The 18,536-nt window shown below is 36.2% G+C and overlaps 1 protein-coding gene across 16 annotated transcripts in view; it reads right to left on the bottom strand.

Moving 5' to 3' along the window:
• Positions 1-18,536, bottom strand: part of NFIB (nuclear factor I B) — a 248,781-nt gene that overhangs the window by 58,202 nt on the left and 172,043 nt on the right. For all 16 annotated transcript variants that reach the window (XR_004443480.1, XM_033237377.1, XM_033237367.1 and 13 more), the window contains 3 exons: positions 14,406-14,474; positions 8,768-8,888; positions 6,410-6,528 (listed from right to left, as the gene is read on the bottom strand). Coding sequence is in view for 15 of the 16 variants with exons in the window: in XM_033237377.1 (XP_033093268.1) it covers positions 6,410-6,528; positions 8,768-8,888; positions 14,406-14,474 (309 nt within the window). In the remaining variant the exon portion in view is untranslated. The remainder of the gene's footprint in view (positions 1-6,409; positions 6,529-8,767; positions 8,889-14,405; positions 14,475-18,536) is intronic.

Consider the following 18,536-nt stretch of genomic DNA (forward strand, 5'->3'; position numbering starts at 1 on the left):
TGGTGTTCTATTTGGTCCCCAAATGGAACTTAAAAAGTTCTTCCAGTAGGGTTACTAAGCTGTCTGCACTGCCATTTTCTAGGACTTCATTTAATGTTAATGATTCCCAGATAGCAGTTATTCAACCATTTATGAAAGCTGCTTATTCACTCAGCTCCCACAGCTCTAGAGAAATCTTGAGATTATATCATTTGTCAGACTGGGGTTTGGGCTAGAGCACTGTGTTTCAAAGTTTGAGCCTAGGATTAATGCTCCCTATGGATTCTTTGACAGAAATAAAAGGTTCTGAAGTCACAAACTTAATAAACATGCTCAGTCAAGAGCCACTCCTGGATGTTCACAGCACACAGTAGTATATTAAATATTCTGCATATCCATTTATGAATGAAAATAGCTGAAATTTTCGTTACAAGAAAATTTTCCAAATTTAGCTGAACACTCTTTTGTATGTAGCATATCTTTTCACATTCCTAAACTCACAGTAGGAAATGCTGGGGGGCCTGGTGTGGTGGCTCACGCCTGTCATCTCATCACTTTGGGAGGCCCTGAGAGGAGTTCCAGAACAGCGTGGGCAACACAGTGAGACCCCAGCTCTATACAAAATTTAAAAATTAGCTGGGCATGGTGGCAAGTGCCTGTAGTCCCAGCTACTTGGGAGGATAAGGTGGGAGGATCACTTGAACCTGGGAGGTCAAGGGTACGGTGAGCCATGATCGTGCCACTGCACTCCAGCGTGGGCAACAGAGCGAGAAAAAACAGAAAATGCTGGCCTCGGATTCTGGTTCTGTCAGTATGGTATCACACTCTTATTTACTGTTATTTATTTCCTGATTGAGCACATAATGCTACACTGGCATTTTTACTCTCTAGCCCCCAGTGTTCCCTTGGGCCCTTTGGCTTAATGCATTTGATATTTAATACTATATCCTTATAGAACTCTAGAATGTGAAAATCAAAATTTAGCACAACAGTTAAGACTACCTTACTAATGAGAATATTTTCAAAATTATCAAAAATAAATCTCTAGGACTTGGAAAGAAATTAAAACTTCAGAAAGACTTAACTGAGAAGACATTTATAGAACAGAACTGGAGATTTTTATAAAAATTCGTATTTTTATTTTTTAGTACCTAAGATACCAGAACACAATGCCTAAATATAGCTTTAGAGTCCAGTTTAATTTTTCAAACTACTTTCCAAATTGTAGTAATATGCCAATATACTAGGTAGTGGTAGTTTTTGCCAACATGCCACTTTATTGATTTTATGTAAAGATTTACTGCTCATCGTGCTTAAAGCTAAGCTAGCTCTAAAGCATGGAGTCGGTCCTCTCATAATCTTATTTATTTTAGTCCCCGTTTTTTTCTAAATAGTAAAAGTTATTTTTCCATTCGGGAGGTCAAGGGCTGGAAACTTAATTTATTCATATTTGTGTGCCCAATGCCTGCAAAAATTCCTCCAATATAATAGACATTTGACAAACTGTTCATTGAACCAAATTATCTCAAATCCCATACATGTGGAAATTAATAACATTTTACTGCATAAAGTCTTTTTGAATTTATATTTTATCTAAGATTACAGGTTGTTTAAATACTCATCTGGCTGAAAAGCTGTTCAAATTTCCATTTAGAAATCCCCAGCTGCATACTGCAAATATATTTACCATATCATATTTTTTCTCACTAAATATCTATTAAATGTTTTCGAAGTTTTACAATCAGACTTAGATAAATTAGTGACTATCAGAATGGCAGTGGCAAACTGACCTTATAAAGAACTGTTTTCAATGTTCAAGCATACTATTTATTTGTCTGTTAAATTACTGAGTGATACGGTTCAGCTGTGTCCCCATCCAAATCTCATCTTGTATTGTAACTCCCACAATTCCCACGTGACATGGGAGGAGTCTTGTGGGAGGAGACTGAGTTATGGGGGCAGATCTTTCCTGTGCTGTTCTCATGACAGTGAATGAGTCTCACAAGATCCGATGGTTTTAAAAACAGGAGTTCCCTGCACAAGCTCTCTCTTTGCCTGCCGCCATCCATATAAGACGTGACATGCTCCTCCTTCCACCTTGATTGTGAGGCCTCCCCAGTCATGTTGAACTGTAAGTCCAGTAAACCTCTCCCTTTTGTAAATTGCCCAGTCTCAAGTATATCTTTATCAGCAGCATGAAAACGGACTAACACACTGAGCATTGGAATACAATTGGTTTTAGTCTCATCAGAGTAACCTGAATTAGAGGAAAAACTGTGACCTATCTCTTATTTTTCCTCTTATATCAAAAGTTACAAATGATTGTGCTAAAGAAAAATTTCAAAAAAAGTACATCAACTAGGAATTGACTCTCTGAATTGACTCAGATGGAAAAAAATTAAGAAAGACAAGATCTTAATGGAATTTTTTATGGAGGAAGTACTGGAATAAAAGAAATGTTCAACTTGCCTGTTGATAAACTAATCTGGTTCTATTCATTAATCATTAAAATCTTAAATGAAGAAAACCAATATCCAAAAAGAAAGTTTTTAATAGACAAAGAAGCAGTCAGAAGTTTAAGACCAGGATTTACAGAAGAGACTAAGCAAGGAGAAATATTCTGGAACATAGGAAAGAAATATAACAGTTGTTGGATACCCCTTTGCTAGTGACTCAGTATTATTTTCCTTTTCATTTCCTTCTGTATGTATAAAATAATACAAAGTAAAAATATAAATATTACATAATATAGATGCTGACAAATTTAATTTTCATCACTATTCATCAGGAGAAGCAAATTATATAGCCCCCTACCAAATGTTTAACACTATTAAATTATATTTAGTTTTAAAATATTCATGTCTATATTTGCAAAAGTATAAGTTACAATTCTCTTATAATCAGAAAGTTGTAATTTTTTGTTTTGAAGAAATGACACAAGGACATAATTAATTTATTATTGTAATATGCTAAAATAAAAATACTTTTTCATTATGTTACTAAAATTGCATGAACATATCACTACATAAACCTAGATTTTGTATTAATATTTTGCCTGATTTAAGAACAGAATACATGTAATAATTTGGTCATATTATATCCTTTATTTTTGCCTACTCAGAATAAATTTCAATGGTTTAGGTTGGTATTTCAGATTGAAAGGGAAAGTAAAATGCCACATATTGTCCATAATTTTGTTATCTTTGATTCTCATATTTAATAAATCAATTTTGCTAAGGGCTATGTCAAGAATAGATTTTAATGCAAATTTAGCACTAACAGAATAAGGCATACCCAGGAAATAATTAATAGTAAATTTTAAGCATTTCTGCCCATTTTAAACACAAGCATATTTTAATCAACCAATAAATAGTTATTGAGTATCAATTAGTGCAGGGCTTTGTAGGAGAAAATATTATAAATACAAGACATGTCAAAGCTATTACAATGATTGGAGTGGCACTCAATATGTGCTTTAGACAACTCCCTCCATCACAGGCAAGCGTGTCTAAAGAACATTAGAAGATGGACAAGAACAACCATTGGGCATTTTATTTTGCAAATTTTTAAAAAGCAATTTTCTAAGAACAAAAGGACTGCATTGGGCTTAGCAAATTTATAAAGATAGTACTGTATTGCCTGCATTTCTTCATTGTAGTTGAGTCTTCTTCCCACAATGGCTTATTGTGCACATTACAAAGTCTTCAGGGTCTTCAGAATTAAAGTGACAGAGTGTGTGTGTTTGTGTGTGTGTGTGTGTGTGTGTGTTTAAAAAGCACACTTGAGAATGAAATATTCTTCCTTACCCTTAACATAATATGCCTTTACAGACTCCTCCAATAAGTCTAGTCATCTTGACAAAAGAAAATCACCAAGACAATACAATGATTTTACAAAGAAAAAGAATGACAGTTTCCCTTCTACTTTTCAAAAATGTTTTATAATATGATTTGAGATTGGCTTTATTCAATAGGCTTAAAGAGGAATCAATTCTTACAAAGTGACACTCTCTATAATAAAGAACACCTACACTTCTGAAAAACGCATCCATTCCCACACATTCACAAGGTTATTACCATTAGAATCTTTTCCAGAAGAATTTTCTGACAGGGAAACTATGGCTTTGTTTAGAATAAGCTGACAATGTCAGTAAAACAAGCAATAAAATATTAAGGGTTGAGGGTTTTGTTTTTCGTTTCATTTCTGCAACTCTGGTAAAAGTCTCTATTATATCTTGCCTTAACTAATGAGACTGGTATTCTGCCTATCAATGGTTCATTTATACAACTATTTATTGTACTCCTACTATGCACCAAGTGTGTGTTAAGTGCTGGTTACAGTAGTAGTCAAAACAGATAAGGTCCCTGCTCTCATAGTGTAAAAAGATTTAGACAACTAATCCCATAAATAGCTATATGATTACATATTATGAGTACAATGAAAGAACAGTACTGGGTGTTGACAGAGAAAACTAGAAGACAGAATTTAGACTGAAATTTCTCAATTTAAGCTGGGCTCTGAAGGATGACAAAGAGTTTGCCAGATAAAGAGTTAGAAGAGCATTCCAGAGGTCATAACTTATAGAAAGGTCCTGGGTGTTGAATTCCCAACTTTAAATAAAGCAGTGGGCTCAAGTGCAAGTAAGGGGAAGCAGAATGTCACCTGTCAAGGCTATGGTGGCAGTCACAGGCCAGGCCTGTTGGTCATATGAGAAAATTCCCATTTTTTCCTGAGAACTGTGGGAAGTGACAAGAGGATCTGAAGTAGGGGAGTAGTATGTTGTTATTTACGTTTTATAAAGATGATTTTTACCTACTGCCTGAAAAATAGATTTGGTGGGGTCTCTCATGAGGACAGTCTCAGAGACAAAATTCCCTCTGAGGGGGGTCTCACAGTCAAACTCTCTCCAGTTGAGTTTCAAATCCTTGCATAAAATGACCCTTGTCATCTCCATTATTTTCCTCCATGTGAACCGTGTCCAGCCACATGGCACACACAGCCATTCTCAAATTTGCCTCCCCGCCTAACACATGGCTATGCTTTTGTCTCAGTTCCCACCACCACCCTCTTCAGCCCCTCACTTCTTTGTTAGTTAAAATCTCAAGGACATTTAGGTGAGATTTAGGAATTGAGCTTTGATTCAGTTGTGCTAAAGGAGGTACACTTGACTCAAAGGCCAATGTCTCCATGAAGATTTTTCACTATTCTTTAAACCCCTTGGCACTCGGGTATTAAAAATTTGAGCACCAAAAAAGAAGCATTGAATAAGGAACTGACTTTGGCCTTAACTGTTAAGGCACAGAGTCATGTGTCTCCTAAGAATACTCAACATAGAGTACCCCAACCCTCACTAATACATACCCAAGTCTTGGGCTGAAAACCATTATTCCTTTCTTTTTGATTTTTTTTTTCTTTGAGACAGGGTCTCACTCTGTTACCCAGGCTAGAGTACAGTGGTGCGATCACACTTACTCCAGCCTCTGCTTCCCAGGCTCAACTGATCCTCCCACCTCAGCCTCCTGGATAGCTGGGACTATAGGCGCACACCACTATGTCTGGCTAATGTTTCGTATTTTTTTGTAGAGATGGGGTCTTGCCACATTGCCCAGGCTAGATTTTTTTTAATGCAGAATTATATTTAAAAGACAATTTAAAAATACATGTTTATGTGGCTGACGTAAGATCTTATTTGCACACATGCTTACATACCAACAAAAACAGCCGTTAGCTAATTTTTCTATTTCCATGCTTAATAATCTCCCTCTGATTGTGGGGGAAAGCATGGATATGTGTGATGAAATATACTAAATCCAACAGACTTTAAGAAGAGCTAAGTCTCAATCCTTCTGGGTCTCAATACCCATTTCTTAAAGTTATATTTATCCTCAAAGCTGCTCTAGAACTGGGTCACAGTGTTATCTAGAAAGCATAGCTAGATTGACTCTGACACAATGTATCTTACATTACACTTTTCTTTATTGTATATGGTCTACCTACGTCCAAAAGGAACTGCAGACTCCTTTAAACGACAACTTTCAGTTCCTGGCACTTGCAAACTGCTTAAAGTTTGGCTCCCTGCAATGCCCCATAGAGAGGAGCAGGCGGATCTAATTGAATCACAGTTTGTGGTTCTGCTGTACTCCAACCAACAAATGTAGACAGACCATAATCAGTCACATACATAATTGTGGGTTCTAAAATATCATTTTGTCTGAAAAAAAGTCCAATGAAACAACTAAAAATAAGATTTTGGATAAATTAACTTTGACATTTGACTAATATATTATCTCAAAAATAATTCTACAGGAATCATTTGATGAAAACAATATATAATCCATATTGGTTTAATTATGAAATTTTGACTAAACGAAACTTAAGAAACGAGCCAACATTTTACTCATCTCTCTAGAGGCATCTCCTTATTACTCACCTTGATCTCTTTCATGCCATGTTCGACTTCCAGCAGCTGGTGAATTGGGAGAGGGGTAAAAGTCTCCTGTAGGACTTGGTTCCATATTTTCATCTATGGATATAGTTTTGGGTCTTTTGCTGTTAAAATATGGCAATAGTTATATTAATGGGATTTCTGGGAAGATGTGTACATTTGAAAGTAAATGATCTGAGAAGATCCTTACTGTGAAAATTTTCAAAAGCACAAGTAGTAGTATCTCAGAATACTTACATATGCCCCCACCAATATCCTATAAAGCAGATAATTATGAAATTATGACTATAAATGTGAATTTTTTCTTTTTTTGTTTGTTTTTGAGACAGGGTCTCACTCTGTTGTCCAGGCTGGAGTGCAGTTGCATGACCACAACTCACTGCAGCCTCAAGCTCCTGAGCTCAAGCGATCCTCCTACCACAGCCTCCCAAATAGGAACACACACACACATGCCACCAAGCCTTGCTAATTTAAAAATTTGTTTGTAGAGAGGGAGTTGTCCAGGCTGGTCTTGAACTCCTAGGTTCAAGTGATCCTCCTGCCTGGGCCTCCCAAAGTACTGGGAATCCAGATGTGAGTCACTGTGCCCAGTGAATATTTTTTCTTTAATTAAATAAAAAAAATCTTATTCACATGTATGCTGGCAAAACCTTTTTAAAAAATCTTCAAAATTAGCTTTTTGCAGCAATAAGAACCATAATGTTATAGGATTTCAGCATTGAAACTGACCTCAAAAATCATATACATAAACCAATCTCCTTGTTTTTACAAATGGGGGGATGCATTTGAAGAGACTCGGTGGATTGTCCAGGGCAAGTGAATGGAAGCAGTCAGACATAAGGTAAGGACGTTTGACTCCCAGAAGTGTGCTCTCTCCACTGCACTGTGCTTCTAAGCCCTTGAATCATGTATATGTCTGAGTACATTTATAGATATTCATGATTAATATTTGACTCACAATTCTCAGAGTATTAACGTGATGTAGAAGATGGCAATTTCTATCCATGCTAAGCTTAATTTCCTCCCAAAGTATCCAAAGTTAGACCTTACGTTTTAACTCTCTTTTAAATCTAATTCTCTCATCTAAGAGTCAGCAGAAAATTTGTCTGAAAAACTTAAAATGGGGAACAAATTATATGCATAAGGAAGTAATAGAGAAATGTTTTTTAAACCTTGTTTATTCTGAAAGACAGTATCTTATACAAAGTAGTCATGAAGAAAGATCTGTGTTGACAACATACTGATTTAGCAGATAAAATTTAAAAATTACTACTCACGTTTTAAATTTAGAAAAACCAAAACATTTTTAAGATTTTGATATGTCAGAGACTATTTTAATGATAATAAACCAAATTATCTTGCTACATAATTTAACTATATGAAAATGGTTTAACAAGAACTGATATAAAATTGATCTTAGTTTATAAACATACAAATATGCCCGGTCCATAATTAATTCAAATTCAACGAACTTTCACTACCGACAATAGTTTAGGAAAATAAATATACAGGTATGCTTTTGTTTTTAAAAAGTTCACATTGTAAAATGAGTGTTTTGCTCTAGAATTCATGTATGCTCTTATATTTGATTATACATATATTTAATGCTCTAGGAATGAGATGGGTCTTGAAGATCTAGCTCAAATAAAAAGAAAAAAAAATCAATACATCTGTAATCTCTATTCACCGTGACTGACAATTACAATGAGAAGATCAGTAAAAAAAAAATGAGAATGTTAACAGTGAAGTCAAAAGCAAAGAGAACTCTCTCTAGCTGACCCCCAACATAGGCTGGTTAAACCAAATCTCAGGGAAGGTAATATTTTCATTAGTAACAGAGTGTTAATTTAATTAGTCAAAAAAATCAGCTAATTGAAGAACCTGGCAAAATGTGGTCTTTAATTTTAAGGCTAGGTAAGTAACACATTTTATTTTTTATGTTTCATTATCCTAAGCTTAGATGTAATATTTGGATAAAAGTTACCAGGAATCAGTTATAAACCAGATATCACTGCCACAGCAACATCATTTTTAAAGTCAGCGAAAGATTTTGTTAACTTGCAGCATTTTAATATTACCTACAACAGGAAAAAAATCATATTAACATATTTTCCTAGTTACCTGTCCCCCTGAAAAAGATTTTTAAAACTGCTGTGTAAAACAATTACATTTAATTTGTACCAGCCAAATAAATTTAATCAGGAAAGATTAAAAATCTGTACACTACCAGCAAAAATTATTTCCCATCTCTCTTTACTTACCTACCTATCTATCTGCCTATCATCCACCTACCAACCTATGTGTGTATCAACTGAGAATATGAGCAGCCCTTCTTTCAGTTACCTGCTTGGAGGAGAAGACAGCGACCTCTGAAGATTGACCCCCGAGTTCATGTCATGATAGTATGGTTGGCTTGGGATTTCTCCAATTGGGAAGTTGACTCCAGTTCCCTGGGTTATGGGTGCTGAGGAATAAGACAAAGCAGCATTGGGAATGACATTCTTATTTCTGACCTCTATTCAAATGTAATAATCGAGAATCTTCCATGCCTCTGGTCAAAGACAGAGAGAGAACTTTCTTCACCTTAAGCCTCTAATACCCACCATACAACCTGGGTAGGACTTGAAAACTTGCTCACCTTAGCAATGTTCAAGCTTGGACATTTGAGGCAATCAGATTATAATCACTGGTTACCAATTTCCCTAATCCTATTCCTCAACCTTCTTTACTCACTCCTTTATATTAGTTGACATTACCTCTGTCACTCTGCTAGCTACAAACGCCTTGGAGGAAACAGAATATATGAGTCCTATCACTCAGCAACACCAAACAAGCTGCTTTGCACTACTTAGGCTCTCAAAAATCAAATCATTGTCAAATAAGCATAGAACCGTTTCACAAAAAAAAATGGCAAAAGTTATTGCTCACAGCCTCCTAGTTAGAATATAATAATAATTATTAATATCACAACTTCTAATCCACTCAAATAGTAATGTTTATATTATTATAGAATAATAATTTTTAGTTTGTAACACAAAGGATAAATGCTTCAGGTGATGGATACTCCATTTACCCTGATGTGATTATTATGCATTGTATGTCTTTATCAAAATATCTCATGATATTTTGTATAATTACATCTGTTCATATTTGTTTAATTTAATTTTAGATATCGTGAGCAAATCTGTGAGGCAGCATATTGTGTTAGAATCAGCAGAGTCTTGAGGGATAAACAGCCTTTTAGTTTAAACTCGCTCTGTACTTACAAGCTATGTGCCCTAGTTTCCTAACTGTAAAATGGGAATAATAACCTGACACGTATGATTATTTTGAGGATGAAATGAAACAGGTAGTGATAAGAGCCTAGAATCGTGCCTAGTATATAACAGGTGCTCAACGATTATGAGTTCCCTTCCTTCTTTGCTTCCTCTTCCAAATTCTTCCCTGGTAGACTGGAATGGTTAGCAAAGATGAACAGTTCAAACTTGTTAAAAGCGAGGAAGAGGTATAAATGAACCTGTCTGCTGAAAATACGTTCATTCAACAAATTATTGACTGTGTCCATTGCTGGCAGGTGTTGGCTGCAATGGGTACAAAATAGTCTCATTTATTGCCCCTAATAAAAATATTGGGCAACAAGCTGGATAAGTAAAACATTCATGCGAAACATATAAATACCAAAACAGATGAAAATGAAACTGTCCAAATTAATGACATGATCCAAAACTGCTGTAGAATTTCAAGGGAAAAACAATCCAATAGCAGCATGAATTGTCCAAGAAGTCTGTGAAAAGCCATGGCTGGCACTGGACTTTGGGGAATGAGTAAGAGATTAGAGGAAGGTCATTCTAAACAGGGACTGCTGCAGAAGTAAAATCATAGGTAGAGATAATGTGCAAAGTGGAGACCAGGCAGGTCGGTGTCAAAGAACTGCTTAAGAATAGTTTCTATTTCTTTACCTGTCTTAATCAGCCCTTCAAAAGTTCAAATGAAAGTGTACTCTGGGACTTTGCAACAAAATTCTAGAGCCCCTGAGATTCACTCTAAGCATACGTGGTCTACTTAATCGCCTCCTCCCTCCCAATTGCCTCAAGTTGAGTATAAAATTCCAAAGAGACTGTAGATTTTTATGGAATTTTTCTTACCCATCATTTTTAATGAATATTCTAAATGTGTTCACTATCCTTTGAATTGTATTTTAATATTAGGCAGGCTAAGATTAACTTAAAATATTTTTAAGAAAGTAAATTAGGAGGTACAAGCTTTATCACAGAGAAGTGACCAAAACTTAAATACATCAGTATATACATGATTCGTATCAGCTCCAAACTTCTGGAGTATCTATTGGCCTTCTGATAGATTGTTCAAGTTGTATAATACACTGTAACATCCTTTACACGGAAAATATTTGTATCCAATGAGTAACTATGCCTGATGGCTTGAATTATTTGGACAGCTAAAATGTAGCTATGTCTGTTGTGGCTTGAGGCACACCAAAGGTTAAAAAAAAGTGAGGTAAGAAATCCCACAGTAACCACATGTTTTATAATTTATTATTAGAACCATGTTCTATATGACACTGGAAGTGGGGTACATGCTAGAAGGAGGTATTTCAGGCGCTCAACTGAAGTAAACAATCTGTCTGGCTTCCCATCACAGTAATGGATACAATCATAGACCTGAGTTACTAACAGGAAACTGAGAGGTTCTCCCTTATATAAACTATTTTTAATTTATTAAGTTCATACAATATCTAGGCAAAGATTTATAGTTTCTATTGAATACATATGGCTCCATAGTTAACATAATTTGCTTACCCATAAATCAACTAGATGTAATTTGTAGTAAATTATAATTTAAAAATCTTCAGAAATTTTGTTTTTTTCTAAATTTTGTTCCAGAAGGATTACTCCAGAGTGTCAAGACAGCAATAAAAACGACAAATATAGCATGTTCTCACTCATACATGGGAGCTTAAAAAGTCGATCTCATGGAAGGGGTTGTCAGAGGTGGGGGAGGGTGGGGAGGTGGAGAGATGAAGAGAGATTGGTTAATGGGTAAAAACATACAGCTGTAATATATAGAAAGAATAATTTGCAATATTTGACAGCACAGCAGGGTGACTATAGTTAACAACAATATACTACATATTTCAAAATAGCAAGAAAAGAAGATTTGAAACATTCCCAACATGAAGAAATGACAAATGTTTGAGATGATAGATATCCTAAATAGCCTGATTTAATCGTTATACATTGCATGCATGGATCTAAAGATCACATGGATTCCATAAATATGTACACATATTATGTTTTAATTTTGTAAAGATAGCAATAAAATAATTTGTCTACAGATTTATGCATGATGAGCATTGTAAAAATTTAGTATGCATTGTGACACTAAATGGGAGATTACAGAAAGGAAAGTAGATTAACAAAAAACATGACCAAAGCACTAAAACAACACACATGGAAATTATTTAATGACAAAGAGAGTGTGTGAGAACAGCAAGTCTCAGTCAGATATTCCTGTTTAAGAGCCTCTGGAAGAACTTACATCAGATGCAAAGATCAGTGTTAGCACCTCTCCCAGGGAGCTACAAGAAGGCTGAAAGCTGCAAATCATGTTTAAGAGGTTGCCAATATCCTCTTAGAAATGAAGCACCAAAGAACCTCAGATTCTAAGGGTTAGAGGCCAACCTTTAATCTCCTTTATTGTTCTCCTCACTCCAAAAGCTGATCCTAAATCAACTTTTAAGATGGAGATAATATCATTCAACAGAGAGCTCACTATCCTAATGCTGAATAGCTTCATTAGCTAAAGTCAACATACACATCAGTGGGTCGTATGATTGTAAAACCCTGGAGGACTGAAAACACTAGAATACTGTAAACCCTCAAGAAGTCAGAATTTGTGATACACACATAAGTATTGTGCTGAAGTTTGTGTTTACTTAGCAAACCCTTATTTCATAAATAATGAAGTTTAATTGTGTAAACAAAGATTATGATGTGGCTATATTAAAACACTTAGGAGGATAACTTAACAGGCCTTTCAGAGACACCTATTTACATATGGAGGAGAAAATAAATGTTTGCTGAATAAATTATCTAATCAATATAGATAATTAATGTGCTAATTACAAATCAGTAATGTTTGTTATAACAACCTAAAAATCTCCAGGATATGACATTATAAGTTAAGAATGAATGAATGAAGTATATTAAATTTACCTTGGTTTCAAACTGTTCTAGAAAGATAATTTTCATCTTTAATGTTTGAAATTCAGATTTTTCAAAATATCTGTCTGGGCTTTTGAAGGTTCTAATGTAGTTCTCCTTTGACAGGCCTTAGCACAGTATTACCTATAATGAGGTACTAAATAAATATTTCTGACACCTGACTCTACTGCCCTTCTCCTAAGAAGGATGAAAATACACCATTGAACTTGAACTCAGAGAATTACGAATTTAAGCAAATAATTTCATAAGCCTCCTAACTGTAGCAGCATAAGCCTTTCTGCTAAAGAACAGTATGGGGAAAACACACACACCTCTTCAGGTATCCCCTGTCTTACCTGATGCTACAAAGTGCTACTGATAAGTCAGGCATATTTCTTCCCAAATTAACAGCGAAAACTTTCAAATGTTGGATACCTTTGGATATCACATATTCATCTGGAAAAACACATTAAGGCACATTGCCTTGGACAATCTCCTTGCCCATCGAATACATACGCTGGGGCTACTGGAATACAGGATATTTGTGTTTCTTCTCCTACATTGTCACCAAGTAAAAAGATACATGAGAGAAGTCTTTTGGGCATACATTTATCTACTCCAGAATTATACCAGAAAGGATAAACTACTTACGGTCTTAAACGTTCATGTATATCACTCCCTGCTATACATGCTATTTGCACTGTTCACTTTAGAAATGTGAGCTATTTGAGGAACTATGGTTCAAAAGACAGTTAGTGATAGTTTGGAGATTCCTTTACTGAACAACAAGACTTTAAAACACTGCTTATTCTTATCCTCAGTAACTCACTTACTCTGTTCTTTCTAGATCATCATAATTCTTATTCATGACCTCTAAATTTGACCCAAATGATAAACACAACTTAGGCAAGTTTCAGAGTATGACTACATCATCTGAATAACATCATTCCAAAGTGTGATGCATTCTATCAAAATGTCAGGTGAAAATATATCCTTCAAAGTCACATAAATAAGCTAAATCAGTGAAAGGGGTATGAAGAAAGGAGTCACCTCCTTTAACATAATTAGTACATACAGATCTGCATCTTGGATATGTTTGTACATGCTAGTAATATGTAAAAGAGTTAATCAAGGTAACGTCCCCTTTGCTGAGGTACCCTGCCAGGTGAGCTTACCCTAGAAAAATCTGATCCAGCCTGCCAAGAATGGTGTCTCAGGTGAAGTGGCCAGTTAAGACAATTGGACATTGTTTTGGATAACAATGCTTTCTATCTATATCCAACTACAATCTGCAAAGTTAATTTCTGCATCCCTCTACACTCTGCACGTTAGTGTGTATATCCTGTACATCTCCAACCCCCACCAAAATGTTAGTAAAATGAAAAAGCACTTATCTACAGGAAACTTATGTGGGTTATCATAACAACATAGAGTACATTTAATTAATCACACTTCCTTTGGTATAAATGGCCATCTATGGTCATGCAGAGAACAGTGAATTATAAAATGAATACCAATAACATGGCAATCAGAAAAAACCCAAATTATTTTCGTACAACAAAAAGTTTTGATGATTTCAATGCAAACATTTTAGAAAATCAAGCAAAATATATTCAGTTATTATTTCTCAAAAGTTTTAAGATTTTAAAATTCAAATGTTCATAATATGTGGTCACTCTTTATACTATATTTAAGGTTCAAAATATAAAGTATTTTAAATCATATTGCATGCTTAAGTAGTAATAAAACAATTTACTTACTTCTGGATACTCTTACAAGTTCTGATACATTGAAGACTCCAGATTTTACAAAACTATCCTCAAGGTATCCTAAAAATAAACATTAAAGGAAAAATGATCAATATAAGCAGACAGCAAAATAAATGATTACGCACTAGAATTTAAGTGTTTTAAAGCCAAAGGTCTGAACAAAAACCAAATATGCTTACAATAAGGACTTTAAAAAATAACTCTTATGAATGCAAATTAGGTTTGTTTAAACAAAAATAAAAAGTTTAGATACCAAATAATCTCTTAGGAAAACTTTTTCTTCCCTTTGTAAAAGTACAGGGTTATTGATGCGGTTTGATTTGCCATGGCCCATGCATACAGAATGGTCTGTGGGCTCTCAGTGAATGCTTTTGACTCAGTAGCACCTGGTAGACTAAAGTGAAAAATGAAAGAAAGAAAAAGGAAACCACAACCACAATTAGTACCTTGCTGGAATAACGTCAAAGGTCTCTTAAAACCACTGTTCTTTTGTAAAACCTTCTCTGATTAAAGAAAAGTGAGCTGCTATTACCAGCACCCCCACCCTTGTTCCAGGGTCACTAATAACATAAAAAGCAGAACTTGTACATACAGCAAATACAGAACTTTCCATTGACCTATTTCTGGGCATCTTTAATATACGTTGCACGATTTCACTGCTTTCCTCACCCTTGCTACTATTCCACTGGACTCCTTTTATTTCAAGAATCAGACACCTTTTCTGGGAAATGGTGGTGAATCCAGGCCTCTGGGAATGCCACATGACCCTTAAGTCATACCTGGACAGAGTTCACAGTGGCCATGGAGCCTGCTTGCTAGCTGGTCTAACTATGTCCAAAACTAGAGATGAGAACTCCCACAAACAGCAGTAACCCTGCACCCAGTCCACCCCATTCTCATTTATGTTAAGGGGGTGTAATGAGTGTGTGTAAGGAGGGAGGAATACCTTACGGGGGGAGGTTATAGCCTAACTGCTTCTGTCCTAGGGAGAGAATAAGTTTGAAAATCCTCAGAATTGGCCGGGCGCGGTGGCTCAAGCCTGTAATCCCAGCACTTTGGGAGGCCGAGGCGGGCGGATCACGAGGTCAGGAGATCGAGACCATCCTGGTCTACATGGTGAAACCCCGTCTCTACTAAAAAAAAAAATACAAAAAAACTAGCCGGGCGAGATGGCGGGCGCCTGTAGTCCCAGCTACTCGGGAGGCTGAGGCAGCAGAATGGCGTAAACCCGGGAGGCGGAGCTTGCAGTGAGCTGAGATCCGGCCACTGCACTCCAGCCTGGGCAACAGAGCGAGACTCCGTCTCAAAAAAAAAAAAAAAAAAAAAAAGAAAATCCTCAGAATTGAAATACTTCTGAGAAACAAACAAACAAAACTAGATTCTAAGAACTGGCAATTTGACTGGATTTTATATAAAGCTTTAGGGCTGACCAAGGAATTAGATTCAGTTCAGAGATGTGAGGCTTGGGTAGTGGAGCACTGAAATCAAAGAGCTGGGATTTGAATTCTAGCCACGGATTACCAGTTATGAAGTCTCGGGTAGGTTATTAGTCCTCTTTTTGCCTCAGATTCCTCACTTACAAATTAGAGACAATAAAAATCACCTATCTTACAGAGCTGTTACTAAGGGAGATAAAAATATAAACCCCATGGTAAACACTGGTTAAAATGTTACCAATAAATTAAGATGGGCCAGTGGAACCTGCGATCAGCCATATACCGAATTATGCACACTGGCCTCCAGACAGTCCAAAATGATCCGTAAACCTTTATTCAGAAAATTTACCAGAACAAAAGGCACCACACTGCTTTTCAACCATACATAGCATGAAAAGACAGAAAATCATTCAATTAGCATATATGTTTCACTGCTGTGAACTGAGGAGCCATTGATGTTTGACATCCACCCACCCACCTTCTTTAGAAACAGAATGAAAGAAGGAGTGAGAGGAAATTGTAAGATCTCAGTAGGGGATAAAACAGGTGCCACATTAAGTCATTACTCTAAAAAATATACATACATTTTTAAGAGTGTTATAACAGAATGTCCCAATTTAATGCACTTGTATTTTAAGAAACTCTTATTTCTTAAGCAATTAATTTTTACCAGGTTAAATTCATTTCACTAATTATTGAGAAACTTCTATGTAACAGTTCCTGGACAAGGTGCTAAAAGTCATGAATACAAAAAAAGGACATTGACTGCCTTGCCGGTTGGGGAAAGAGATGTTTTTGACTCTTCTGGACCACTGTAACTTACCATCATATAGAAAGATTTCTGTTGCTTTTGCTATTGCTTATAGTTCATTATATTTTATTTTATGTAGGGTAAACTTAATAAAGTAAATATATTAAGTACAAAAACCTTCTTTATCTTGGGAGGCCGTGGTGCGTGGATCACAAGGTCAGGAGTTTGAGACCAGCCTGGCAGATATGGTGAAACCCCATCTCGACTAAAAATACAAAAATTAGCCAGACGTGGTGGCAGGCACCTGTGGTCTCAGCTACTCAGGAGGCTGAGGCAGGAGAATCGCTTGAACCCAGAAGGCGAAGGTTGCAGTGAGCCGAGAGGAGCCATTGCACTCCAGCCTAGGCAACATAGCAAGACTCCATCTCAAAAAAAAAAAAAAAAACACCTCCTTTATCATGACCACAGCTCATATATTTAACCAGTCACAGAAGATTGTTTTTCATTACCCAATTGTACTCCATAAATGCCTACCCTCATATCGTCCTCCTGCAGTTCCCTGCGATGAGACGGTCCTCTTTCTACACACTCTAGTCTTATCCTCCAAAATCCAACCCAATCACCACCCACTCTGTAAACTGCTCCTCCACCTCCTTCTCCCACCCAGTGGCCCAGCCAGAAATCTCTTTCCTCTGTACTTGCATAGCACCTAGTTTGGACTAATTTTATACTTTGTACTTTCAGATTTTCTGAGAGATCTGTTTTCAAGTCTTGCAGTCATTGCTGGATTATCAGCTCCTTTAGTTAGGGAAGTGACTGGGTTTTGTTCATCTCTTTATCTTCCTTAATGACTAACTCATTGCCTATATATAGAGTAAGTACTAAATAAACACAGAACAAAATTCTAAAATTCAACTTTAAAAACAGGGTCACACATTAACAGCTTAGTCATTTTATTACAATGTAGATACAGATGGTTTAAGATTCATGGATAATTATACTAACTTTCGTTATTCCCTAGAACTTGTTTGCTGAAGAGTGTATTTAGGCTTTCGGGTCACATGAGAAAGAGTAATCATTAGGGTCAGATTATATCTCTTACTTTGTTGTGTACTTATGTGTAATGTTAGGCATTTATACAAAGTAAAAACCAAGGAACTGAAAGTGTTTAAATAGTAAGAGCCACAAAATACTTGTTAAATAAATCAATGAATAAGTGATGAACATTTCAGTGTGTTTACATAAACTATATCAGATGTAATACATAATAACATTGCAATATGTATGTGTAATCTGAAGTTCATTTCCTTATTACTCCAATGAGGAGTCAGAGATCCATTTGCTCCTAAGTCATGACCATTAAGAGGGACTAGGGTGTGAGCCTGCTGGAAGCCAAATCACGAAGAAGGGATGAGCAAGCTCAAGGCCAATTCTACCACTGGGAAGACAGTCAGGCAGTCAAACATAGACAATACAATGACTATTGCAGCTATTCACAGAAAAAAAGAAGACAATTCAGAATGTAGCAGGGTGTTTCTCCACTCCTCACCCCCAACTCCCCAGGTTCTAAGAAATTGGAATCTACAGAAACAATGGAAAGAGGTAGTTTATGGAAACTATGAAAAGCATTGGAAATATATCAGAACTTCTTTGGAACCTAGTGGACAAAATGCAAAACACCACACAGGTCCCATTGGGCTCTACTCCTGCATGGAGCCCAGTGAGACTTTAGTGGAGGAAGGTTTCTTGAGGATGAGTGGTGATGCCTATTAACCATGTACCTGTGGGAACAGGGACAGGTGAGAATCAGGCAAGAGGGATAGTCTGGGAAGAGCACCTGAACCAGATGGCTGCCACCTTCATACATCTCTGCAGGCAGCACAGCCTTTGCAATGGACAGACATTACCCAAGACATGGTAGAGTGAAAAAGAAAT

The sequence above is a fragment of the Trachypithecus francoisi genome, unplaced genomic scaffold (genome assembly GCF_009764315.1).
Source record: "Trachypithecus francoisi isolate TF-2019V2 unplaced genomic scaffold, Tfra_2.0 Lachesis_group16, whole genome shotgun sequence".
Classification (NCBI taxonomy): domain Eukaryota; kingdom Metazoa; phylum Chordata; class Mammalia; order Primates; family Cercopithecidae; genus Trachypithecus; species Trachypithecus francoisi.